The sequence below is a fragment of the Scomber japonicus genome, chromosome 16 (genome assembly GCF_027409825.1).
Source record: "Scomber japonicus isolate fScoJap1 chromosome 16, fScoJap1.pri, whole genome shotgun sequence".
Taxonomy (NCBI): Eukaryota; Metazoa; Chordata; class Actinopteri; order Scombriformes; family Scombridae; genus Scomber; species Scomber japonicus.
The window spans coordinates 18,453,679-18,480,772 of record NC_070593.1 but is presented as its reverse complement, the minus strand read 5'-3'; the positions used below and the strand labels follow the sequence as shown (position 1 = coordinate 18,480,772).

Here is a 27,094-nt window from a genome sequence, read left to right as displayed (position 1 = left end):
TACAAGTATAATCCAGAGTAAGAGCAGAAGAAAGGACCTTCATAGTCATCACTGATTCAGAAACATCCAGTAGCTCAAGTATGGGTCCGCAATGACATTCAATCATCTTCCAAACGTATCATTCATGCCTTTAAAAATTGCATTTGTTCAAAATTTCCAATTTCTCCAGTGTTTTTTGTTCAAAACATTTATGCTCCTTCTGCTCCAGTGAGGAGGGGGGCGGGGGGCGGGGGGGGGGGGACACTCCAAAAATGTCTTCTGTTTGCAAGTTACTTGTCAAGAAATGCTGACAGTCGTTCATTGCCTTAAAAGTTAATATATATTTATTTATAAAAAAAAGTGTTCATAAATTATTCAACAATGTTCAGTAGATAAAATACCACTTGCATTTCTGTCCTGAAATTATCACTTTGTGCTTTCCGCAAACAAAAAAACATTGAAAAAGAAGCAGCAGATTTTTGCCAGAGGTTAATCCATATAAAAAAAATGTCTCTTTAAATCTAGACGGCTCTTTCTATCTGTGTCGGTTGGATATTCCGTTGCTGTTTGTGGCGGGCTCCTCCAGCTCGTCTTCCTCAAAGCCGTGAAAGGTGGAAGTGTCGCTCTCCGAGGTGGTGCCGAACAGCTCCTCGGCCCCAGTAAAAGTCCCGTCCTCCTTTTCCTCTACTCGGTCAGCTGGCTCGCAGGGCAGGAGAGGAACAGAGTCAGTGCACACACACAATGGAACACAAGGAGGACAATCATAAAGTTTTAAGATTTTTTTCCCCATCATAAATTCCAAGAAATGTAACTAAACACAACTAAAGCAGAGATAGCCTCACTGTGAAGAATCAGTTTAGTTATATAGATAAATATATATATATGTGTGTGTGTTAAAATGCCTGGTATGCATATAATATTTTTGTATTTAAACTCACTTGTGCATTGGCAGGCTTTTCCCATTTTCTTGTTCGAGCCGTGGCATTTATTACAGTAGTTGTTGGGAATGCTGGTCCCACCTGGACCCTTTGGACCTACAAGACAAGTCCAGGAAATAAAAGGTTTAATATAAAAATGCTACACTTTATTTATATAGCACCTTTCACACAAATTCCACTCAATTTCCTTTACAATAAAGAAATGACATGCATAAAACAGATATAAAATGAACATAAAAGCATGGATGGAATAATGCCATAATTAATGTGACATAAGAAAATGAAACCCACTTGATAATAAGGTAATAAAATTAAAGTGAAAATAGAAGGCATAGAATGAATAATAATAACAATAATAATAATGATGAAATAGAATTTAAAAAAAGAAGTGCAGTAGTGAATAGGTGCAAAGAAAGGCCTGCATCAGGAAAGCTGTAGCTAGTTAAACACTAAAGTGAAGTTTTTAGTTTTCTTTTGAAAGTATTTAGCGAGCTGGCTTCCCTGATATTTATCATCAGTGTGTTCATAGCTTTGGGGCATAATTGACAAAGGCTGCATCCCTGATTTTCTTTCGGCTGGAACCTCCAATAAACCAGCAGCAGATGATCGCAGTGTTCTTGAGGGCAAATAGTTTACACAGGAGTCAGCAATGTAGCTTGGTCCTCTAAATGTTACAGGAAGCCAGCGCAGAGCAGCTAAAACTGGACTATGTGCTCTTTCCTCTTGGTTCTGGTTAATAGTGGAGCTGCAGAGTTTTGGATCAGGTGACGTCTCTCAGAGTTGTTGTTTTTTGTTTTGTTTTTTTTCTTCTGAGAGGCCAGTAAAAGGTGCATCACAGTAATAGAGTCCGCTTGAAATAAAGGTGATATTTTCTGAAACCTTGAGACCCGAAGCTCAGATTTGGATCTATGATAAAGCCAAGATTTTTAACTTCAGATTTCATCCTGAGACTTAATTTGTCCGCATTATTAGACAATATTCATCTGTTTGTTTTGTAGCCGACTATTAGGATGTCAAATGATTTGCTCATGGAGTTTATAGCTGTAGTTTCATGGGGACAGTTTAGGTATAGTTGATCTTTTAGAGGAAATATTCTTCAGTCATAATCAAAGCAAGGCTGGTTATATCAAATGTTTTTTATACAGGTATCAATACAATTCTGTGACTCTAAGCATACTGTATACATAGTATGTGATGTTACATAAGTGATCTTAGAGTTTGGTTTCCTCAAACAAAGACATATTAGAGAGACTTCTTACGTTTGTGCCGGTCAGTCTGTTGTACAGAGGGAGATCTGGACGCCACCGAGCTTCTCTCCCCGGCTCTGTCCTCCTCTGCCAGGTGGGAATGGGTGTAGTGGTAGCTGAGTCCTGTACGGTTCCTGTAGCGCTTCGCATAGACTGCAACAAACAGGGTGCAAATTTTGAGTCCTACTACTCAGGCTGGTTACACCATTTTACTCTTCACTTCTAAATGTAGGATTTTTTCTCCCCTTTTCTCCCCAAGCATAACAACTTGTAAACTTAAATAACCTTCACACAGCAACAATTCTTACAAAACCTAGTTTATTTGGTGTTCTCCGCTGGTAACTGACTGTGGCAGGCTGGTAATGCTTCTGGCTGAAAAACAACATAACTAAAAATATGCACATGCAAAAACAACTAGTATGATAATATAAATGTAATTAATGGCATTTAATAGAACTATTGTATTATTGATTCCAAAAAAGACAAAAATAGGAAGCACTTATGGATCTAATTATATCAGTCAGTCAAATACAACTCAAACACAGACAACATAATAACCATGTCTCAGTTTCATAGCAGCGAGGGCACTTTTTAGCTTGAGAAAAGTAAGATAATATAAGGGCTAAATCAAACATCACAGTGCTTGCTACACTCAAAAAAAAAAAAAATGTATAAACACAATCTCAATATCAGACAGATCAACATACCTGAGGTTGAAGATTTTGAGTTATTCTTTTGTTTGTATCTGTCTGAAACGGAGCGAGAGAGAAAACAGCATTATGATGTGAATCACTACAACAAGAAGCAACAAATCCCTCCATGAACTTTCCACGTGAAACTGTCATAAACAAGAATGCTGGAGACTACAGTGACACTGGGTGACCTTGTTTCATCCTGTAGCTCCATGTCAAAAACTATGTTGATGATTCAGTTACACTGGATTCAATTTTTGGCAACACTAATCGTGATCGTTTTTTTGGGAATAATCCTGATTGGTGGATATATACAGTAATCTATAAAAATCTAATAGGTAAGAAAAGGTTAAGACAGAATATAACTGTAATTTCAAACAGGTTCTTGAGAAAAATGTCATTATCAACCCAAAATATTATTTTACAAATACTGATACACTACTCTAATTTTCATAACATGGACAAGAGAGTTGATGAAGTAATCAGACTTAATGTGAAATATTTTATTGGAGAAGGAAATAAACAATGTTATAAGGGGTTAATTAGACCTAAAATACATTGGATAAAATGTTTAGTAACATGCAACTGTATATAAAAGTGACTTATATAAAGTACTCAGTATATACTTTGCAATGTTGCCAAGGCATCAGGTACACAATTCAGAGGTTTCTTTCATGCTAGTGTAGTAAGAATAATTTAAAAAAGCAAACTGAATGCCTAAAATATCACATTTTAAACTCAGCATTGCACACTAGCTGATTAACAAGGCATGATGCTGAACCACAACTCAATATTTCATCTCTACTTACTGTCACAGACATATGGCTTGTCATCGTCCAGATCTGCCCTCCTGCGGCCTGAACCCCGACCCTGAAAAACCCCACAAAGTTAACCATCTGCACAAGCTGCAGCATGCACTAGTGTGATAGAGATGAACTAGCAAACAAACAAGGAAACACTTCATCAACTTGTAAAGGAGTCCTGAATGCTTTGCCATTGATATTTAGTGTCTTCCGGGTCACTCACTCTTCCTTTGCCCCGGTGTCTCCTCTTGGGAGTGTCCACCTCGTAGTCATCATCATCATTGAAAGCATCCTCTGCTGCATCTGCCTCCAGAACCCTCTGAGACAGAGAGGAAGAGAGAGAGAGAAAGAAAGAAAGACAGAAAGGACCATTTCAATACTCAGTTCTGATTTAAAAAAACACTAAGCAGCAACAACAACAACAACAGAGAGGAAGGGAAAATCAATTGTTTGGTTCTCATTAAAACTGGGGTATTTTGGACACAAGTACTTTCTGTTCCTGTATAAATGTCTATTTGATGTGGAACAGCTTACAGACATATTCTCCAATGAATTTGTTGACTGTTTGTCTTGAGTAGAGGAATGAGGCACAAAGCTGCAGCCTCTCTTCCTGTATGTCATGCTGCCACATGTAGATTTGATGGAATGTGTGATGTTGGGAGATATGGCTGCTTTTGACTCTGAACAAGATTACAGAAGTCAGCAATGGCAGAACTACTGACTTTAAATTGAACTTTCACAATATGCCTATTTTTATTTGCGTCATCAAGTGGTCTTTACTTATTATCATTACCAAACATAATAGTCAGCAAATGGAAAGTCAAAGCTGGAGCAGTCTACTTGTCCAAAATGATTCTGAGTCAGACAGCAGTCAGCTAACGAGCCCTGCAGGTCAGCCGGAAAAACTTGGCAAGTTGCCTTGGCAACCAGTAGGGGCGTAACACTTCCCTGTCAATGCCAGGGCCCTCAGTCGTTTGAGTGATATTGCTGAACATTCACATTTTAAACATTTGGCTGACGCTCTTAACTAGTGCAAACACATGTACACAGTGTATATGACAAGCTGTGTGAATGAACACACCTGGATCTCCAGCAGGCTCTCCTCATCATTCTTAGAGTTGTTCCTCTTGTCTAGACCCTCACCCCGTAGCAGAGCCTCCAGCGTGGTGCTCTGGTTGGGCAAGGTGTCCTTGGACATGAGGCCACCATCTGCATAAGACAAAAAAAAAAGACAACAGGTGAATCATCAAAATACCAGCTCTGTGTTTGTACTGTAGGGGGATTGAGTGGAGGGCAAGGTATAAATATCAAGGCCACAAATAATTCAATTGAAAAAACAGAACTGAGTCAAGCACTGTAATTGTCATCAATACTATATAATATCAATACTACTTTATACTTTGACTAATAGTTTGACTTTTAGGAGCAACTTTTTTGTCAGCACATGTTCATTATTTATCTTCTCTGTCACTCACACAATGCTAAGAAAAGCATGTGGGAAATTACTGGAGCGTTTGTTTGTTATAGTGGAGGCCATTTGTTTTTGCCTGCAACAGAATGTGTCATCACCACTGTTTTCACAGCACTATTTCACTCAGTGTCTCACAAAACGTAAGAGAGTGCATTGTCATCAGTGAGCTGTCAATAATGCTGCACTGTGCAGATATTAGGCTGACTTTGTCCACAGGAATCTCTGTGGTACAATGTAGTTAAGTGGCTTATCCATGTAACCTGAACACATCATGCAGATACGTCCTCCTACAGTGAGCTGAAGATCTAAACAAACAGTGTAGGAGGCAAGCAGGTTGAGCAGACAAAGCAGAACAAACAAAAAGCTTTGACAGCCAGTCGGATCCGCACATCTTATTTACACAATCTCTTCTCCACAGAGAGCTCCATGATCATCCAGTTGCTTTGTGGATGTTTGAAAAGAGGACACACTTCAAAGCCCCTGACTCCAGCTTTCTATTAGCCCCTTCATCTTTCCACTGCGCCCACTAGAAAGGCTTTTTCAGAATTCTGAACATGAACTGCTGAAGCAACAGAGGACTGCATAGGTAAGAGGCAGACATAGGAAGTAGGTGAGAAGCACATACAACACGCTTCTCTAAAATGGGCCCCACCGCCATGCGGCGGCAGCCCCTCACCATTGTGTCTGCACACGTTGACTTTCAACTCTCCGCGACGAGACAGACCCACCTCCCCTCCCTCACTCTTTCCAAACCCATGGGAGCTGGGGGGCTAAAAATAGAGCCGGCAGCAGCCTGCAGCAGGGAGCTGATTCTGCATGCAGCCCCAGTCTCTAGCACAACATCAGTTAGACAGCCTGCCGAGGCAGCGAGACAGCCAGCTAGCAGGACTGTGGCTGCTGCCTTGTGCTGGCCACCTCTGGCCAGCTGCACAACATGCTCTGTGGAAGAGACGCCAGGTTAAATCAGGGTATGTTCCCCTCCGCTGGGCACACCCAGACAATCCACTGTTGTTGGGGAAGGGAAGGGACAGCAGGGTGGTGGTGGTGGTGGTGGTGGTGGCGGGGTCTTAGCGAGTGCAAGCTCAGTGGAAAACAATAGGCTACAATGGGATGTGTTTGGGAAACAAAGACTTGGTTCATATGCTATCTCTCCGTCTTGCTTTCTCTTTCCAAGCTCTCTCCCTCTTTCTTACTTTCTCAACTCCCAAATATTTTCTCTTCTAACATACATTGAAGAAAATACATCTGAACTAAATAATGATCATGGAAATCAATACTGAATAGCTCACAGTCATATAGAAACTGAAAGAAAATTACAGTTGTTAACATATTATTGTGTGAGATTGTGCTGCTGTCACGTTCATTCTTTGGGATAGTTTCACATCCCCTGTGAGTATGCAAGCTTGGGCACAGAACAGACCAGTTTACTTGAGCTCAGGAACAATGGCCACAAAACACACACAGTCTGCATGGCAGATTACGGGGAGAGATGGAGAGATGAAAGAGTTGCCAGAGAGAGAGGGAGAGAGAAGGGAGACAGAGAGTCTAAACCAATCAGCAAGGGTAATAACGAGAAGAAAAGAAGATTGAGGGACAATCCATAGGAGAGAGTAAATGTGTTAAGTGAAGAGTGAGCATTTCAAGTGGCAACCAGAGAAGGCCAAACTCCATTCCATAACATTTATTAAATACTGTCTGCAGTGGCCAAACTCTGTCTCGCTGCTCCCAGCAGTGGTAAATCTAATTACATGTTCTACTTCTCACAAAACAAGTTTACCAGCCGGGGTGAACACAACCACATTTCATCCTGTGGAAAAATGAGTGGCAGCCTGTTCTGCTCAGTGCGCTAGACAGAGTGATATGCTTTTAGCGAGATTATTCCAGATCATCAACAGTAATCACATGAGCTGAAGGAGGTGGTGGGTGGGTGGGAGACGGGGGGGAAGAGAGAAGAGAGAGAGAGAGAGAGAGAGAGAGGGAGAAAGAGAGAGAGGGCTGAGCGGGAGGAGAAAGTAAGAGGAAGGTGACGGGCAGGTGGCTCCGCAGGAACTTACCGAGCTGAAGACCGTAGATGCCCAGGCGGGGGTCAGAGGTGTTGTGCAGCCGTCTCTTCTTTCTCCAGCAGCGGGCGGGGTATGTGTACATCTGCCCGGCTGCCACTCCTGCAACACAACAATTGTATAAATGCAACAAGACAGTTTTTTTTCTTTTCTTTTTTATTACAAAGAAACAACATTAAATGAAAAACAGATCAGGTAAATTATAAGACATTCATTACACCTATCTCTTTTTATTTGACATTTCTGTATTAAGATTTACACTCTCAATTTCCTAAGCATTACTGGGATTAATATATTGATTAAGCAACTCTGAACAATCACATGTAATGCTAAGATTGAGTTGAGTGACAATTAATTACTCAGCAATGATTGATTAATTGTTTCAGTCATAACTGCTGGTTTCACCTTCTCAAATGTCACTATTTGCTGCTTTATATTTCCTTATAAGTGTAATGTCTTTTGTTGGCGTATTGATTAGACAAAAATATTGTGATGATATTTCTCAGTATTTTCTGACATTTTATTGATTACACCATCAATTAAATGATTAAATGATTAATTGAGCGGAAAAAAAGCAATCTAGAGCAGATGCTGACACCATGTTTTACAAGTTTAATGGGCAAAAAGATCAAGAAAACTTTGCATGCACAAATGTGTGTGTGACAGTGTGTGTATGTATGTGCGTGTGTGTACCCACCAGGGCTGCGGTGGTGGCGTTCCATCCAGATGTAGCAGTTGTTCTGGGCCACGCCGGTTTGTGAGTCCAGGAATGGCAGGCGTACGCTGCGTTCAGCACACAGGCGGGCATTGTAGCTGCGGCACTGCTCAATAGCGTCCTTATAGAACTGGTCTCCCAACCTGAGGGGAAAGTTGGCAGCAGTGGTCAGTGCCACTGAATGATGTGGTGGGCACATCAAAGCATACAACCACTGATTAAACATCTGTCCAGATATGTCACTAACTCTAAATATTAGCAGAATCTCTGATATGCAGGTAAGACTTTTAACATGTATGATGATGGCCTGTCACTTAGCTGCTACATTAATTAAAGCAGTTAACTGAAACAGATGCAAGATGATAGAAAACATAGTGATTAAACGTAATGAACGAGGTATCAGTGAGTTCTTTGAGTCGTACATCTCTGCAGAGCTACATTTTAATTTTTATAATCCTGACGAAATTGTCCCTGACCCAATTCATGCCATTAACGTTTCTAGTCAACTCCATTCAAGGTACGTATCACACTGACAGCTTCTCATCCTCTTTCAGGCTTCCTATTGGGGCAACTATGTGGAAGGAAACTACACTAAGAGACTGCAGCCTTGCTAAGCCCTGTAAGGCTCTACTTACTCTACTTACTCTGTAGGCCATGCTTGCACTGAATGCTATTTTAGTTAATCCAGTGACAATGCTAAGAAGACGGCCTACATTGTATCAATATATGAAAATATAAGTGTTAACGTAACGTGTTAGCATGCTAACATTTGATATTTAGCGCTGACAACAAATCAGAAGGTCAATGGTTTTAGGTATTTGGTATACTGTAAAATAATTAGGGGAATAAATTGAATAGTCAACAACAAAAAAGAACATCGAATAAGCTTTTCAGACACTTTTTGAGCAAAAATACCAAATGATTTGCAGGTTTGAGCTACTCAGAAGTCAGGATTTGAAGCTCTGTCTGTATCATACATAAACTGGATGTCTTTAGATTTTGAACTATTGATCAGACCATACAAGACCTCTGAAGAGTCATCATGAACTCCAAGTAATATTAAACAGGCCTTTTTTAAAAAAAAACAATTTTCTAAACATAACAATTAATGGAGATAATAATCAGCAAACTAATCGATGAATGATTATAAATGAAAATAATCAGCATGCCGAAGTAATTCAAATTCATCATGAGTGTCATATTTCCTGGGAATCCATCCAATAGTTGTCGAGACATTTACACAAAACAACAAATGCTGACCTCATTTTGGCACTAGATGAAACGTTAACAAATATCCAAAGTCATAAGAATTCTTTGTCTTGGCAACATGGATGTCCGTACCAAATCTAATGCAATCCATCTAACAGTTGTTTAGATCTCTGTGTGTGGATCCCTATAATGCCAGTGTGGCTAAAAAACTATGTGGACTCTTTGTCTGATGTGATTCTAGGTAGGCTGTGAGCTACGGTGCTGTTGACTGAGTATGATTTATCACAACGACAGAGAATCTGAGGTCTGATATGAAGTCACTCCTTCAACCAGCAAGCAGCTAAGACTCACACTTAGTTCCACTTTTCTTAGTGCCAGTGAGATTTTGGCAGTCCCTCAGGGTTTCAGTGTTAATATTCAGAGTGAAATGGGGGAGGATATTTCACATTCAAGCCCTCAATCGCTGCCACACGCCTGGTATGGTAATTAGCCTACTTAATTAATCTCAGCAGAGTGCCTAGCACAAGGGCAGGTTCTAATTTGACTATATCAAAGATGGGGGTAAATGCTGGAACTCTGAAAGCACGGCAAGGTACTTGGTGTGTGCTTTCTACAGTCTGCTCTCAGATCACAGGGCCAAGAGGGCGATTAACAGCTACTGGTTGTTCTCGTACCAACATGGCATCTCCACACACACGTAATGAAGTTCCTCCACGTGTTTTCAATTACAACATTAGGAAGACGGCCATTTTGAAGTGCAACTAATGAGCTGCAGGCTGCAGGCTGCAAGTTGAGCCTGGAATCTTTAAGTAGACCTGAGGAGGTGGGAGTCTGCGCCTTCTAGATCCTGCTCTCTATCTCTCCCTCTCCCATTTTACTCCTAACCGTCGAAGTGACGACGTCCAGCCCATGAACAGCCGTGTTAGGAATGCTGTCCCGCACAAAGCTCGCTGCTCTGCGGTTTAGACAAAGCCGCAGTGTCTGAGGCTTCTGGGAAAAGAGAGGCTTCGTGTCAGTGTGACTGAGAAGAGTAAACACAGGTCACAGGTACAGAGTGAGAGCAGGAGAGGGGAGGGAAGGTGTGAGGAAGACAGGAGACAGAGAGAACATAAGCAAAATAAAAACAAAAGGACAGAGGGGATGCACACATGCAATACAGAAAGAGAGAGAGAGAGAAAGACGGTTAAAGGCTAACAAACATCATTCAGTGTCAAGATAGTGGCTTCAATTTACTTCATAATCATATCACTACTACTTTCCAACTTGTACAAATGTCATTCAGTGTTTATTACTACACATAAAGCTGAGGAGACACCAGTTCCTGACATGTAACTGTGCTTTCTCAGACTTTAGGATGCAGGAATTTTTACAAGAATCACACAGTCAGGATATGCAGAAAGCAGATTGCTGAACACACAAGTTCAGAGGTTCTGCAACGGGAGCTTGAGGAATTTTGTCCCTCAAGATACATTTTTTGGCTAATAAAATATAATAACACACAGCCGCGTAATAAACTGCACTAATTGTTTCCCTCAAAGTACATCCATACCATGTGCGTAGTCTAACTGTCTCCTGTGAATACCCCATCAAACTGAAACCTGTGTGTTTCGTTGCCATTCCTTGACATCAACACACAGCTCTGACCAGACGCACTGTGACATATCAGTTTACTAAAAGCAGACCAGCTGTAAATGGTCCCTGAAGTACTTTCAGCAACAACGGCATGGCTCAATGGGTGCACGCCGTGTGGAGCTCCAAGAAAGCGGCGCTCCAGAGATTACTCAAGTTGAACGGAGCAAATAGAAAAAGATGCTGATCGGTCTTTTGTGCAAATTTCGCAGGATTTGGGGTGAGGGAGAGAACAAATAAATAGGGGGAAAGTCTTTGGTGCTGGGCGGTGACGACGACCGACACGCTCTCAATCAAGAGCCGTGCTGCCCCGAGCAGCAGGTGCACTGGCTTAGGTGAGAGATCTTTCTGACACTTGTAATGAGTGACAAGGCCCACACGTCCAACGACACAAAGGGGGGGAAGAGAGGGTGGGAGGGTGAGAAAGAGAAAGAGATAGAGAGAAAGAGAGAGTCATATCACTTGCTAGCTCACACACACACACACACACACACACACACACCACCCCTGTCTCAGCACTCACCACTTTTCCCCTCTTGTCTTGATGTTTCTGTTTTTCCACTCTCCTTCGACTCGGGGAGGATTCTGAGAACTGGTTTAAGCATAATTCCATTTTATTGCAATTTGGGTCTTAAATCTGTATATTGTTATATCAGCTACAATAACTTTCTACTGATTGATTTAACTGGTTGATATCTGGGAACAACATCACTTAAAAGTCTGACCAAGTAAGAAATACAAGCAGCTAGGCGATAAGACTGCTTTTAACCAAAAAAGAAAAAAAAAAAAAGAAGAGGGGTGAGCAGTGAAGTCATTAACCACACTGCCTGCTGTAAACAGTCGGCATAATGTACACACTCACTTCCTGGTTCAACTTTGAGGGAGAGGGAAACTTTTCAGATTTTCATTCAGCATTGTATCATTACAATGTGGGTAGTGTATGCAAATGATGAATAACGTTAAACTTCCCTCCATGTTTCCTGCACCCAGAGCTCCCAGATCATTTGCCAACAAAACATGTCATCTGGTCATACATCTTCTTTAGATTAAAAACCATGTTCCTTATTTTCTGTCATGGTGCATTCAAGGGCTGTCAAAGGTGGGTCTCCCAAAAAACTCTGCCTAGTATGTTACACCAGCGATAAGGAAAAGCAGACAATAAATTATATATACACACACAACTAAATGCTTTAAGGGGGACTCATTATTCTCGTTTCCAGCTTCATACTTTTATTATGGGGCTCCACTAAGGTAGTTTTGACTGACTCACAGTTAAAAATCCCATTAATTATCTTATAATGGCCCTTTATGCAGGCCCTAAGTTCAGCCTCTGTCTCTAACAGGCAGTTTTAACTACTATCTCTTTAAGGCTCCCCCTCACAATGAGCCCAACACACTGGTGTATAGCTGATTGTCCAGCTTTCTGAAACCTACTGAAAACCAGCCCTGTTATCAGAGTGGTGATAAATGACTGCTGATGCAAACACAACCTTTCCTGCTTTACTGTTTCATATTAAAAAAAAAACAATAACAGGAGAGTTTTATTGTGAAGAACTTCACGAATTAGCAAAACTTTGTTAGCGGTGCTAAAAACCGGTTGATACAAGAAGGTTATTTAGGTCAGTTAGAAATAATGCAGGGAGGGAGAGTACAGGCAGAAACAGCCACATTCATGATGATGTTTGATGAAGAGCTGCAGATGACCCTAACAGGTAACTGGTACTTATTTCACTTTTGTGTGCTGTGTAATATGGGTGTGGCTTTGCAGCACTGACCGGTGACCAGACCTTAACTCTAAACACAGACCAGCTTATGGCAACTGTGTTACATTTACTGTAAGTTCACTTTTGTGACTTAATCCAGTTTGAGCACAATCTCTCTCTCTCTGCCTCCTCTTTGTCAAAAAATAGGTTTTGTTTTATCACCATTGCACACCAGTGAGATATGTGCAGACTCCATGAGGAAAAATGTTTTGTAAGTAAAAATAAGCCTCAGTAAAGACAAATAATGCTGCTCAGTCTTTACTAAACAACTGCTCTACTGGCTGCAAACACAACGTCAGTAGAGTCAGTCAGCCTGATTGGACGGGACTTGTACAATGCATTCTGGTTCTTGTAGGCTTCTTCCTTAAAAAGGTATGGATGAGTCTACAGCTTCTTTCTCATTTTTCTCTACTCATAGGGAACCAATTCTTACAAATAATTGCACGTTTCTACTAGTTGACCTACTTTTGAGAAATCATCATATTCACAGCCATGAATTTCCCCTTTAATTGCATGAACAGTTTTCTTGTGCAATGAGGGATTATAATCCAAAAATGTTGAGTGCACTCACTTTTTACATCCAAATAAAGTGGTTTAGATAATCTGTCTGAACTGTCTGATCATCTGGCCACTTGTTTCTTGCCCTGTCAGACTTCCATGAATCCAACGGTACCACAAAACAAAAAGTCACAAGTTGTAATAAACCATCTAAAGAGGTCAAATTAAAGTAAACTAGAAACACACTCTGGTTGAATGTGCGTTCCAGAGCTTAAAAAGCGCCTCACAGGTATGTGCAACACATCTCTGATATCTTACAGTTGAGTAGAGAAGGTGAGTGTGTGCACGAGGGCGAGGAACAAAGGCAAATCTTGTGGCCAGTGGGGCCTCCGCTATCAGTGTGTTCCTGTCAACGGTTTGCAGTGTCACATGGTTGCGTCCGTAATGTGAGCATGTGTCAACACTCATTTTGCATATCTGACGACAAACTACAGTTTGTAGCAGAGCAGCATAGAGGAGAGAAGTGACTCTGCAGTCATGACAAAAATCCGGTGCAGGACTTCACAAAAAGCCCCGGTGCTTAAAAGAGATGAAACGTATGAGAATACAAATGATTGATATTTGATCTAGAAACAAAATTTCAGTCTTTGCTGTTCTGTTCAGAAGGTTTCACAAATTTGCAGGTGCACACTGCTTCTTCACAGGAAGCCAGAGCTACCACACAACAAGGGAGGGGGAGGAGGTGGAGGAGGAGGGCCTACAGTGTGACTGCATCCTGACAACAACCTCTGATTACACCAATCAGAATAACACAGTTAGGCTGAGGGCAGGAGTAAACCAGACCATACACCTCCACACTGCAGTGCCAATAGACAGCAGGCCTGACTCACTCAAAGTCTACTCAACACCAATGACAAGGTAGCTGACGACCGGGAGAGATCTGGCCGACGCAGTGTCAGGAGATCTGTGGATGGAAGATCTGTCCAACCCACAGACAACTCCAGCTGTGGCTGCAATTTTAATGAGCAGCTTTATGAGCTCCTTTATTAATTACATATTCCAGACTCCATTTTAATCATCAGATTCTGGAGATTATTGTCCTCCAGTACCCAAACGAGGGACAGGCCTCACACAGACGACATGCACAGGCTTGCTCACAGCAGCTTCATCCGCCACATCTCTACAACAAAGTCAAACCAGCGTTTCATTTCCCTAAAGTGAATCATATTAATACAAAAAAAAGGTCAATCTGGTCCACAGGAGCAACATCCAATTAGTGTCAAGTGTGACTAATTATAATCTGACAAACGTGTGAAATGAAGTCAGAAACCCGAGACAGAGGCTAATTATAGCAGATTGAAACACTTCATTAAGCACAGCTTATAGCAAGGAGACATTCCACATCAGAATGCTAAAACGAAGACTTGACAGCAGAAACACACTGAAGCTTGTTGGGACACATGTGTGGGAAATAATCCAAGCAGACAATAATGAAATGTACTTTCCAATAATAATCCTGCTTTTATTAAAAACAGGGATGGAGAATGGAAGGCAGAACACTGACATATTATTTATTTAGCATTTATAGCGAAACACTTGAAAGTCAAGTGCTTCTCTGAGCCGTTCAGATTCCAACAAAAGGAGGATGTGATTGTATTTGGTAATTCCCTGGATGGCTTCAAGAGAATCTGTGAAGCCGGGCATGAAAAGTGCAAGCAGTTGACTACAGATTAAAGTGAAATTTTGCACTTAACTAACAGCGTTGTTCCTGATCACCATGCAATGAGTATGCAGGTGGGGGGTTGTCTTTGCTAAAGGCCAGTAAAGCAAGACACATCCATGCCCTATGTGATTGGCCAGCACTATTATAAGCAATAATCTATAGCTACTCATCTTTCCTGCTGCCTTTCATAATATCACAGAATCAAAGACGCACACCTCACTAATTATGTTTAGTTACTATCCTCAGCTTGTACTCCCAACACTAGTGTGCCAGTGTGAATTGGTGAATAAGAAGCTAAAATATTTAGCAAAATATAAAATGAACCACTGAATAACCAAGTGCAGGGTTAGTTTTCCCCATGCAATGAACAAAACAACAATCAGGTATCCACTGTGCAAACATCGATTGGCATCCTTCTCTGGGTGTAGTAACAATGTCACAACAACAATAGCAACAGTGTGGGTGATGAACAAGGTGCTGCGCTCCTCCATGGAGGTACCCTGGCACCTCCACGGAGGAGCAGATGGTTCTCCTGCTTGTGCCCGACACTTCCTCTCTGCCGGAGCATCTCTCTCTCTCTCTCTGACAGATGGGCCCAGGATCCTGGACCAAGCTAATCTCCAGCACTCCTCCACTTAAAGGCACAGTGGAGTGCCTGCTCCACCTTCACATAGTCCCATAAAGAGAGCCATGATGATCACAACCCCTCAACACAAAATATACTACACTAAATGCGTCCGCGTCAACGTGCGTGTTCAGGAATGCCACGTGATTACATAGTTTTAACATTAAATGAGCATAAACAGGAGGCTACTTGGGTCTAACTTACAGCAATATGTCTACTCATTGAAATGGTGAAACAATACAGAAGAACAAAGGGGAAATGGAGAGGAAAAAAAGGTGGAGCGTTTCTTTGAAGTTGAGGGATAACAATGACTATGGTACAGGCCATCTGAGCACAGAGTGACACTGTTTTTTCCCAACGGCGGACTCAGATTGCTGTCACTTGTCGATTTCGCCTGCAAGCATGCAAATACAAAATGCCTCCTCCCTTGCTTTACCGGGTCCTGACCACGTCTGCGCTCGGAGGAGCCAAAGTTGACATGTCGACAATTCACACCAACTATAAACGACTTTCGGAATGTCAAATGATATTTCGCCGATGTGCCTTGAACCGAGCACGAAGAAAATCGGCTTTTAATTATTCGGTGCAGCGGAAAGGCACGTTGTCGACACAGTTTTCCAAATAAATTTACAGCCCCAGGAAGACGACACTCTCTTCTGTTGAATGCAAAAAACCGTGTGGAGGAAAAGCTCTTCTGGTGCAGACTAAAATGTCAGGCAGCCGCCCGCACATGTTTAAGACTAAACCTTCAAAATCTTGGTGTAATAAAAGAACTATACGAGGCTACTTTACCATGCAAGAAGTACACAAAATGAATATAGACAGCTTCCTCTGTCGTATGCACACGACTGAGAATCACATGCACGAAAAGCCAGTTTGAACCAAATAGTTGGCAACAAAGTAATTATTCACAATTTCCTCAATGTCCAAATTACTTACGCTTTTAGTGGATTCTGAATGACAGCCGCCATTTTGCTACAATGTAACGCAATATCGGCGTCTTGCAGTTCTGAGGGAAACCTACGGAAACGGACCAATCGGAGCTCCGGGTGAATTCATCCACCAATAGATTTGCAGCGTACGCGAAAGGGGCGTGACTTTGTGGGGTAAACTGTCAAAATGATTTTAAAGGGTTTTCCCTTGTATTTCTATTGTACACAGCTGAATTACAACACTTTTAAAGAGACCCTTACTGTAGCTTGGTTAGATATGTCAAGAGCAATTCCCTGTTTGGTGTGCTTGAGACCAAGGCAGTCCAAGTGGCACAGCATATCAACATGGAAGGTTGGGATTCATTATTTATTAAAAGTATTATAAATCATTTAACATCATCAATAAGCACTAAGGAAATCATTTTCTCTCACTTTATACGAAGCTGCAGTGTTGGGAGAGGAATGGAAGCAAGGCTCATAACATACAGGCGTGCACACGATCTATTCCTCCCACATACAGTACAGTAAGTGGTTTGACACTGGGAGATTTAAACACACACACACACACATACACACACACACACACATATTGAAGACATGGAGGCAATTCCAGATTATATTTTGACAGACAGGAGCTGATACAATTTTAATCTTATGCAAATCACCAACCAGTTTCCATACATTTTGTGCACATCACTGTTTTCAAGTTCATTTCCAACCGTTTCAAAGGTATCAATCATTCCTGCTTGATTTGGAATCTGTAGATAAATTGTGTACATGATAGCACCCAAGCTAATTGAAGAAAAACAAACTGGACATGACAAAGTGTATTTCTCAAACACCACAAAGGATATTTGAAGCAACAGACTGCACACAATTTGCATGGGAATGAACTGCAGTACATGTAATCTGAAATGATCTATTTCCTATTCTATCCTGTGCAATATTATAAGAGAAGAGTGTGTGATGCAACATTCAGACAGATAAATCTATTTTGAGACAAGGCAGACACAATTTCTTCCCAGACATCAGAACTAAAAGTTCCACGTTAGGAGCAAAGGGAGAATTGACTTTATCTACAAAGCTTACAATCAACAAATACCTTTTTTTTCCTCTTTTCTCCTTTTTAACAATACAATACGAGCATACGTGTCAAAGGCATCACCTTGTGCTTTGCATGATATCCAGACGTAACAGTCTTATTACTCAATAACAAAAAAACTAATAATGATGCAAGACATACTTGAAAAAGTTTTTTTTAAAGCTTTCAGTCACTAAATATGGTTCCATATCGTGTCCTTGCCATATTTGAGCATCTGTTTTTGTTTTGTTTTTATAATAATAAATATAGAGAGAAAGGTGGTTCACATACAGTCACTACAAAGTATATAAATATCCATAACTAATGCAAAACAAAAACCAGCCCAAAGACAATAAAATAGCTTTCAATAACGGATGAAAAATAACTGAAAAACGAGCTTGTGAAGAGCAGAGACAGAATATCAATGAGTTGAGCTTTGTCAGGAGTCCTTATCCTGTCAGACTGTGCCTACGGAGACCCGGAGGCGTGAATGTAATATGTAAAACTGGTTTGGAGACAAATTTGGATATCGTGCAGTTCTGAGAAACTATATCCAAACACCGAAGTAGACGGCAACGTCAATATTAGAAAACAATTCAAATGTGGATGTGTCAAGAAAATAACAATTTAAACATGAAATACATATAGTTTATGACACTAACTAAATGCCGCATGGTAAAAGAGAAAGTGAGGTTATTAAGTAAAAGGCCATGGGTCTCTCGGACTGTCATGCATGCCAGAGTGCTAATAAGTGTGTGTGTTTTTTTTTTATCTTCCTTACATAAATAATTTTTTTTTAACATTTCAAATGTACACTCTTCTAACATAGTTCTATGTCTTCATACAGCCACAAATTACATGGTAAAATATAAACATTATACCAGCACAGACACAGTGACCTGAATGATTTTTGGCACACCAGATATCCAAAATCTAGACCGACTGTAGATTTCAACTCAGTTTGGGACAGATTACTTGATCATCAGGATATCTGGTTTTTGGCCATGGTAAGCAACAGCCTATAACAGCTGAAAAAGGCTTAGTGCAAAAAACTAAAATGTTGCAGTACAGCATGCAATGGAACCTGCACTTATACCTGCACGCATTTAAAATATCTCCTGGCCATTACACGTACAACATCAGAGAAACAATGCTCAATAATAACAATTGCTGAAAACTAATCACACCAGTCCCACGGGGTTCTCAACTAACTAGTATTCTTTAAATGATACATTTTTTTTATATTTTCTGATAGTAGAAAAATAGCTCAACAGCCTTGTTTAACGTAAAAGTAGGGATTTGTGTCAATAAGAATCAAAATATTCACTCTGAATAATTAAATCAGAGTGGAAATGGTGTTTTCACACTCAGTCAAGTAACTCACATGTTCTGGCTGTTCTACAAAGGCCACAGGAACTCTAAAATCCCAAATCTTTACTGTATATATGACTAAAAACTTCCTTTCCACAGAAACAGGACGGAACCATTTGAGTAACAGAGGTATAGCAGTGACAGACTGCGAGCTGAGTGAGTGGTTCTTTCTGGTGCTCTGAGGAAGGAAGACCATCCCTGTTAAAGTTCTCCAGGTTTCTGGTTGCAGCTGGTGCACACACGCACGGGGTGGTCCCAGCCCCGCGATGGAACCGGCCGACGCTCTGGGGAGCAGTCATCACACACTCCTTGGCCACAGGCACGGCAGTGATGCTTGGACAGTTTGGCAGTGAACTCACGCTGGCAGTTGTGGCAGGACAGGATGTCCTGATCAGGCACCCAATAGGCAGGACGGGCTGCGTCTTTCACTAGACCTGACAGAAACACAGAATGTAAACACGCATTAACAGGCATGTCCTGGTTTAAGTGGTAAGCTAATAGTCTGACTTTTATATTTACTTATTACACACATGAATGTGCCACCTCCATTGTGCTTCCCATCCTTGCTGACAAGAAAGGTTTTATGCTGTAGTTTTTAAACTTGAATCAGTAATTTTGCAAAACCTAAATTCTCAGTTATTATTATTATCACTTTACTTTAGTGACCATGGTTCTGGTATCCATGGAAGCCCTGAAAACAATGACTAAATATGTTTGGTCAACAACCATTTTTCTATGACAGAGACAATGATGAGACAGCAGAAAATGCATACATGAATAAGATGTTTAGAGCAGGGTGTGTGTGCTGGTAAACACAAGTGTTGGTTATACACTAGTGTGTGTGTTTATGTGTGTGCGCATGTGCATGTGTAAGTGTCAGTTATAGGTGGGGGGTGTCTAAATGAAACTGTAGCAGGGCAAATTAAACTGTGGCGGTCAACCACAGCAATGGGAAACCCAGTGGTTGAATCGTACTGGTTCAAAATAAATATGTAAATGAGAACATGATCCACGTCTGGATGTATTCATTAAAGCGATACCATCAGACCAGATACTTACTGCAAAGCTGCATTCTTAATCATTCAACCTGAGTTTTTCATCAGATAATAAGATAATATCTTATTTGAAATAAGTATGACTTAAGTGACAAAACATTGTGGTTTTGCTCAACCACATTGACTAAAATATTCAATATAATCTTATGGCTAAAGAAGACTAAATTGTAGACAGTTCTTATTGACTGAAACTACACTAAAATAATTACAGTTTTCTTTGACTAAGATAACACTTAAACAGACTGTCAGTCGAATAGAACTTGACTTAACAACAGGAGAAGTCTGACTTAGTTATGAAAACCAAACAAGGACATTTGACACAGGAATGAGACTAAGACTAAATTTAAAAAATAGCAGAAAAAATTAACACTACCAGGAAGCATGTTTCGCATTTGGAAATAAGTCGACTAATTGTGTTGTGATTGGAGCAGACGTTGCTCTGTGGTATTTTTGGGGTGGTGTTGGACGCAGAGAAGTTTTCAGCAGGATATCAGGTTATCAAAAACATGTTCATCCACACCCATTAGCAGTAAATATAGGAGTATAGTAGCCTTACATAGCAGAATAATGATCACACTACTTAGGCTTTAGATTAAACAAACTGAGCTTTTCTAATTATGATAAAGACATGAACCTGGAAGGAAAATAGGAGCTACATTTGACTTCTTTTTTTCTAAATAATTCACATTTACTCAACAGAAATCTGTCACATAGGCAGTTATAAACACCTTCTTAAAAACAAAGTGTAGCCAGTATGGAAGCAGCTGAGTCAGAGTACTGCAGTGTACAATTACCGACAAATATTTACAGACATGTAATATGTCATACAAGCAACCTCTAAATATTCACATCGACTTTTACAAGGTTTTAGTATATGACTAACATTTGAGAAGAATGCAAATGGTGGTCTACTGCCTCTCATTTGCAGTGAGACAGAGCTATAGATACTAGAACTGAAAGTCTATGTTAAACATTAGATAGCAGAGCACTTGTACATGAAGTGATGCCATCGGTGCATCCTGAAGAGTTTGTCCAAAGACATTTTAGGTTCTGTAGCCAGTGTGTGTAGAAGATATGCTAATTTTGTATTTATATCTGCTTCATGAAATATATCATTTCTGTCTCTCAGGTGAGTCTCTCTGTAATGTGTCACCAAGCAGGATGGAAATTAACTTCTTAATTTGGATAATTTTTCAGGTTAGTCATTTGATAGGTAATTTTCTTCCTTGAAATATCTGTGACATTTGTAAGATTTGCAGCATGTGTGCAGAGACCTGAGATTTTAGTAATGGTACAAGCTCTATTACAACTAGGCTATTAGGGCACCACATTTTCCTTATAAGGGCGGCTTTGCTGGCTAGACTCCTGCATTACATCTTTGAAAGTTCAAACTGGAAAGAAGACCTTCCTGCTTTTCTTTCCTACTGTAAATAAGAATGATACACCTCTGCCACCAGAGGGCATTGTGTACATACACTCACATTTACTGGGTCATTTGTCCCTGTTACATAACAATTCCCTTTAGGTTTTGATGTGGGAAACACTCACCAAGTGGGATGTCAATAGCAGTGACTACAACCCCTATGGTGTTGGTCACTGCCTCTCCGACCTTCCTGGCGAGCGTTCCGCCTTCTTCCTCCTCAAGCTCTGCCTCAAGAATCTCTGCTTAAAGACAAAAACCTTTGCTTAACTCACAGCACATGCACATCTTAAAATGGCTTCATTACACAGACAGGTGAACAACAGGGGATATTTGACATTATAGAAAGTGTGTGTACCTGCATATGAAGCTCTCTGCTCAAAGCAGATATCACAGACTCTGACAGGGGCAAGACCCCAGCCTCTTTCAGGGACTGGTGCAGCTTTGGAAGAGCAGCCATCACAGAAACCCTCTCCACAGGCACGGCAGTGATGCTTGGTGTCATTGTCCTGGAAGACTTCATGACACTTATGGCACACCTTGAACAGGACAAAAACAATAACAACAGGGGTTGTTATTGACCAGAGCCGAGCTAGATGGAAGAGAACGTATTCTGAGTCTCTCCAAGTCTTATCTTGTGACCTGCAAATATAGATTGTGTAATAGGCACAGAACACCACAGACAGTAAACATCCCTCAGGACACGAAAGTGTTGACTTGGCTGTTGGTGGCGGGTGGCAGAAGGTGGGGCTGTGTGTGTCACTCACCAAGATGAGGGAGTTGGGTTTCCAGTAGGCTGGGGCGATCTGATCTGTCAGCCAAGAGGTGACAGCCTTGGCAGGCTTGACACTGAGCTCTGACACAGACTGGGCTACCAAGTTCACTCCATCCAAAAGACGCTGCGCTGCATTGCTATTGTCCTTTAAAAAGCCATCCGACTGCAAAAAGCAGAGACTGAATTTTTACCACAAAAATAGGTAGATAATTCTAGGTCTGCCCTATTATAGATAATGAAGCAATTAGAGCCTATATCAAATAATTAGACTGATAAGCTTGTTTCTCTTACCCCTGGCCATACATGCTGGATCTCAGTGCGGACAACTGTATCCACCGGGTCCTGGTTCCCATACCAATACTGACGGCTCCGATAGATCACTCCACAGTTGGGACATTCAATAACATACCTGAACATACATACATAAATGCAAATATCCAACTTAGTCTCTGTGAATATACAAAAGTAATACATTTGTATCTTAGTGCTGAAGGATATGTAGGTTTGTGTGATTTTAGGTCACTGTCTGGAACACCAGTGCTAAAATTAGGCTGTGTGAAAGGTAACATAAGCCTAACCCAAGCCCAGTTACACCCTGACCCTGCAGGTCATTCCCCTGCTACTCACCCAGACCAGGCATATTTGGCAAGACCCATCCATGGAGAGTCTGAAGATGCTGAGGTCTTTGGGACAACTAGCACTTCCTTCCCCCCTTCATAGCAAGCCTGAGGTGTCACACAAGACAAATTGATTTTACCTTTGGATTCGTCAGTAATGGCCCATGATGTGTAATAACAGCATCACTAGTAAAGAGTGAATGCTTTGTTCTATCTTAGCAACAAAGGTGAACCTCTGGGCTTACCTTACAGGTGTAAATACGATTATCGTACTGAACAGAATAACGACAACGATGCCTTGCCTCATGGCACACTCCTTCTGCTAGGTGGTTCATGCTGTTCTTGCAACCAGATCTGGGATTAAAGTAATAAGTCAGAATTAAAATTAGCAAGAGATTGACAGAGAGATAATAAAGCATACCATTTTATAGAAGTTAATGGGTACTGACCCACAACTGAGGCACAAGCTGGAGCAAGTGAAGTACTCATCAGGAAAAAAGCAGCTGTGAGCTACCAGCTCATCTCCAATTTCTCCATTGAAGCGCTCACTTAATGCCTATAGGGAAATCAAGGACCGGCAGATAATTACATTTAATGAATAAAGTTAAACCTTGAGCATTAAAAACTGAAGAACAACCATCCTCAGTTCAGTATTGGCTTTACAATAATCAGCCAGTCTGAAGCAGGTTTGAAGGTGGCTGATTTTTTATCTATATACAGTCCTACCTGCAGGGCTTTGAAGATGACCACAGGGGTGCGTGGGGAACGGGTGGCATTGTTATCAAGGAGCTGCTCCAGTTTACTCTGCAGGCCACGGAAGTCAGTAGGGGGGCTCAGAGTCTGTGTGCCCCAGTACTGGACAGAGCTGAAGGCCTCTGGGAAACGAGAAAGCTTCCTGAAGCGTTCCAACAGCAGCCGATCTACTGACTCGGACGACTTATCTAAAAAAGAAAAACACACACAAAAACTAATGGCAAGATCTGGCTATCCAGCAAAGGTCTGTCAGTGCGTCAGATACAAACAACTGAAATATAAAAGGGCCAAGCATACTTGATAATGCTTAAAATTCAGTTCCTCCAGTTGTATTAAGTTCGTCGTCCCATGTCTTAAATGCTCATACCAGTGTTCTTTCATGTTTCAGTGGATTCACTGCAAATCGTGTACTTCACATTCCAAGGTCCTAATGTATTTTAAATGTGTTTTTGAGGCAGTGACTAGTTTCCAGAGATTTCTGTTTTTCTATTTTTAAACACTTCGATCCACACTTATTTGAGTGAGAAAATGTATCACTTTCTTTTAACATGCAATATTTGGGCTCTCTATACCTATATCAAATAATGACAGTAGAGAGATGATAGGAAACTAGGGGAGAGAGAGAGAGAGAGAAGATAGAAAATGATGAGCAACAAAGGCACGTTGCTGGAATCAGACCACGTACGCTGTGGTTATGTGGCATGTGTCTTAACTAGCAGGTTGCCGGGCGTGTCACAGCACAGGCTTTTTTTAAATAACCTCCTTTTACATTGCAGCAATAAAGTAACTTGGATAATGATATAAAAAAAACAGCCATGATGCTCACTAGTCTCTGCAAGTATATTCTCACTCTGTAATAAATTAAACAGAAAACCTGCCTGAAAGTTATTTAAAAAAGCTAGAATGAATAAAGCATCCACTGGAAATGGTGGAATGTGAACATGAAGTACGACTGCAGCAACAGGACTAAAATATGCAAAATAACTGGTATGGTCATTCAAGTGTATAACTGCAGCCATAAAAATGCTGTTTTTGACTTCACTGACACAGAATGCAGTTTTCTTTTTTTAACGTCCAAATCATAATGTTTACGCATTTCTCAAAAAGTCAGAATGCTGATTGGTACCTCCAGAGACACTGCAGGCTAATATTTGCTTAAACTGTAATTACCCCTAGCTTTTAACCTTGAAGCACTGCCTATCGTCCCTTATAGTAATCAAGACTACATTCATGGTGATTAGTCAGCTGTTCTTCTGGGTAAATTCTAATCAGAAGGTCCCACTTGTCCAACATGTGCATAACAGATGAATTACACTCCACAAATAAACAGTAGGACTTGAGTATCAGAACTGTTGAGATGTTTTATCTAAATACATACCTGAACCGAGCAACTTAGTGTGGACTGTCTCATGGAAGATGACCACAGCGGGCCCCAAGGTGGACAGTGGGACATCCAGGCCACAGCGGGCTGTTGTGGCCTTCAGTTCCTTAGTGAAATGCTTCAAGTAGGCCTCAGAGGCGTCCCCGAGGAATTTGAAGAGGTCGTCGTGGAGACGGTCAGCATGGGTGCGGTAGATGATGAGGTCAGAGATGGCGAGCACCTTGAGCAAGAGACGGGTTCTCTGGCCCTGTTTGGAACTGTTCCCAAGCAGACCCTCTGTATCGATGACCACTACTTTATGGATAGGATCAAACGCTGCCCACACACCCACTGTGCAGGACTCCTGTGTGGGAGAGGTCTTGAACACTTCTCTGCCCATGAAGAATGTATGGTTCAGGGTGTGAGATTTGCCCTCTCCCGTGTTACCAAAGATGGACACCACCTTCAGCAGCTGGTCAGGGGGGCAGTTCAACCTCTTTACAAATGCAGCATCATCTTTTATCTGGAAAAGAACAAACAGAGTTCACAAGGGATAATGAGTTCTCAAAATAGAAAATGTAGACATATAAGCTAAAGTGTCACTTTTGCACAACTTACCTGCATTTCCTCATTCTCATCAACCAGTAGAAAACTGGTTATCTTCTCCAGGAGCTTTGCTCGCTGAGATTTGGTCTCATCGCCTACTTGGACAACGGGCTGCACAGGTGTTTGGACAGAGCTGACCTCGGCAGGTTTTGGTGGTGGAGGATAAGATGTAAGCTGGTGTTTCTTCCTGTTGCCTCCACTGTGGGTGCGTTTCTGACAGTCTTGGCACAAATTAACTTTGCAGTTCTGGCAGCGGACCACAGACCTATGGCGTTTGCCACTGTCTCCATTACCTCCTTTACAGTTGTCACAGTAAGGGACATGCCCTGGACTTATCTGAACCCGTTCATGGTTCTTGAGAGACTCCTGGTTGTGGAGCTCAAGCTCGCAACGAACACACTGCAAGCTTTTGCATTCATAACACTCAAATGCAGCTTCCTCAGAGCCACCACAGGCATAACTCTCTTGACATATTAGACTAGTATTGACTCCCTTTTCTGAAGATGAGCCATGGCCACTCATCGTTTCTTACAAGGTTAACTTGAATAATGAGCAGTGCTTGTAGGAGCAGCTTTGATTACAGCACCAGCAATTTACAACAGCAATTAATGAAACATGCACAATATGTAATAATACTGACAAGTGAAATGACTGAATGCAAAAAAACAAAAACAAAATTCAACTTAAAGCAACTGCATTGTGTCAAGGCTGGTGATTCTGTATGTGGCAACAGCTAGAAAGTCTCAACAATACATAGGATGTAACAAATTATTTTTTGCAGCATGAATTCCAAACACTTTTCAATGACATTTAGTCAGTGCAACGTACAGCTAACAGTGAGGCAGTGAAGAAGAAAAGCCGTCTCCTTGACTTATGTCTCTTTTCAACCAAGTTAGCTTGTTTGTACATCAGAGTTAGATACTGAAAGCAGCATTAAGTACATTAAATACACCTTAAATTAGCTATTAACACTCTAATATGATACACAAATGTATGCAAGTAGCCAGAACCAACGGAGACAATGAACTCTCCCTGAAAAGATGAATGTGCAAATGTTGATGCTAACAACAGGCTAGCTAGCAAACTGACCCTCAGCTGTTCGCTGGCAAACACAGCAAATAGTTTGGCGTCCAAACAGGAATGCTTTGCTAATGGCGAGCTAGTTTTGACCTACAGGTTCAACTTTTTACCAAACAAAAGGCGTCATTAGTGAGCAAGCAACCCCCAACAGTTTCAGCCGTCCAAACAAACAGCTAGCCTCCAGTCTGTCAACTGAGCTGCAGAGTTAACATATCAACAAAAACAACAGCCAGTCGATGTTAAAAGCTCGGATATCAGTGCGGACGCTTTAAAATCGGAGAGAAACCCACGCTACTCCGTTTTAAAAAGTATTTAAAATAGTTCCTGTGTTTTAAATCCGTCCGAGCAGTGTCATTGTTTTTGTTCTACAGCCCCCTCCCTGGCAGGTTTCTCTAGCTACGTTATTTTGTTGCCAGGTCAGATCAGCTGATCAGATTATTTTCAGTCACAGGGTCAGAGGAGGGTGAGGCCTGATGCATTGTGGGAAACGTAGTACCAGCCAGTGAGGAGCTGAGTCGACGGTTTCGGAGCAGCTTCCAAAACCCTTTAATGTGATCATAAATTGTTGCCTTTTTGTAATTTTAATGAAAAACTATTACTTCGATTACTTCATTTAAAAGTAATTATTTACTACTATTTTACATATTAACCTGTCAGTAGCCTCAATAATATTTATTATTAGCTACGATAGG

At 41.2% G+C, this 27,094-nt stretch overlaps 2 protein-coding genes across 2 annotated transcripts; both read right to left on the bottom strand.

Annotated features, from left to right (window-relative positions):
• Positions 1 to 235: 235 nt before the first annotated feature.
• Positions 236 to 16,345, bottom strand: LOC128375205 (zinc finger protein DPF3-like). The gene is made up of 10 exons (XM_053335495.1): positions 16,292 to 16,345; positions 7,888 to 8,048; positions 7,185 to 7,292; positions 4,741 to 4,868; positions 3,883 to 3,978; positions 3,666 to 3,726; positions 2,872 to 2,913; positions 2,177 to 2,317; positions 918 to 1,013; positions 236 to 675 (listed from the first exon to the last, which is right to left on the bottom strand). The coding sequence occupies exons 1-10, from the start codon at positions 16,321 to 16,323 to the stop codon at positions 515 to 517; spliced, it is 1,026 nt and encodes a 341-aa protein (XP_053191470.1). The 5' UTR covers positions 16,324 to 16,345; the 3' UTR covers positions 236 to 514.
• A 2,383-nt stretch (positions 16,346 to 18,728) lies between these two features.
• On the bottom strand, positions 18,729 to 25,935 carry LOC128375199 (zinc finger FYVE domain-containing protein 1-like). The gene is made up of 11 exons (XM_053335484.1): positions 25,335 to 25,935; positions 24,735 to 25,239; positions 23,330 to 23,544; positions 23,053 to 23,159; positions 22,849 to 22,957; positions 22,614 to 22,711; positions 22,278 to 22,395; positions 21,979 to 22,149; positions 21,570 to 21,750; positions 21,340 to 21,453; positions 18,729 to 19,170 (listed from the first exon to the last, which is right to left on the bottom strand). Exons 1-11 carry the CDS (start codon positions 25,842 to 25,844, stop codon positions 18,938 to 18,940), a joined length of 2,361 nt encoding a protein of 786 aa, XP_053191459.1. The 5' UTR covers positions 25,845 to 25,935; the 3' UTR covers positions 18,729 to 18,937.
• Positions 25,936 to 27,094: the final 1,159 nt, after the last annotated feature.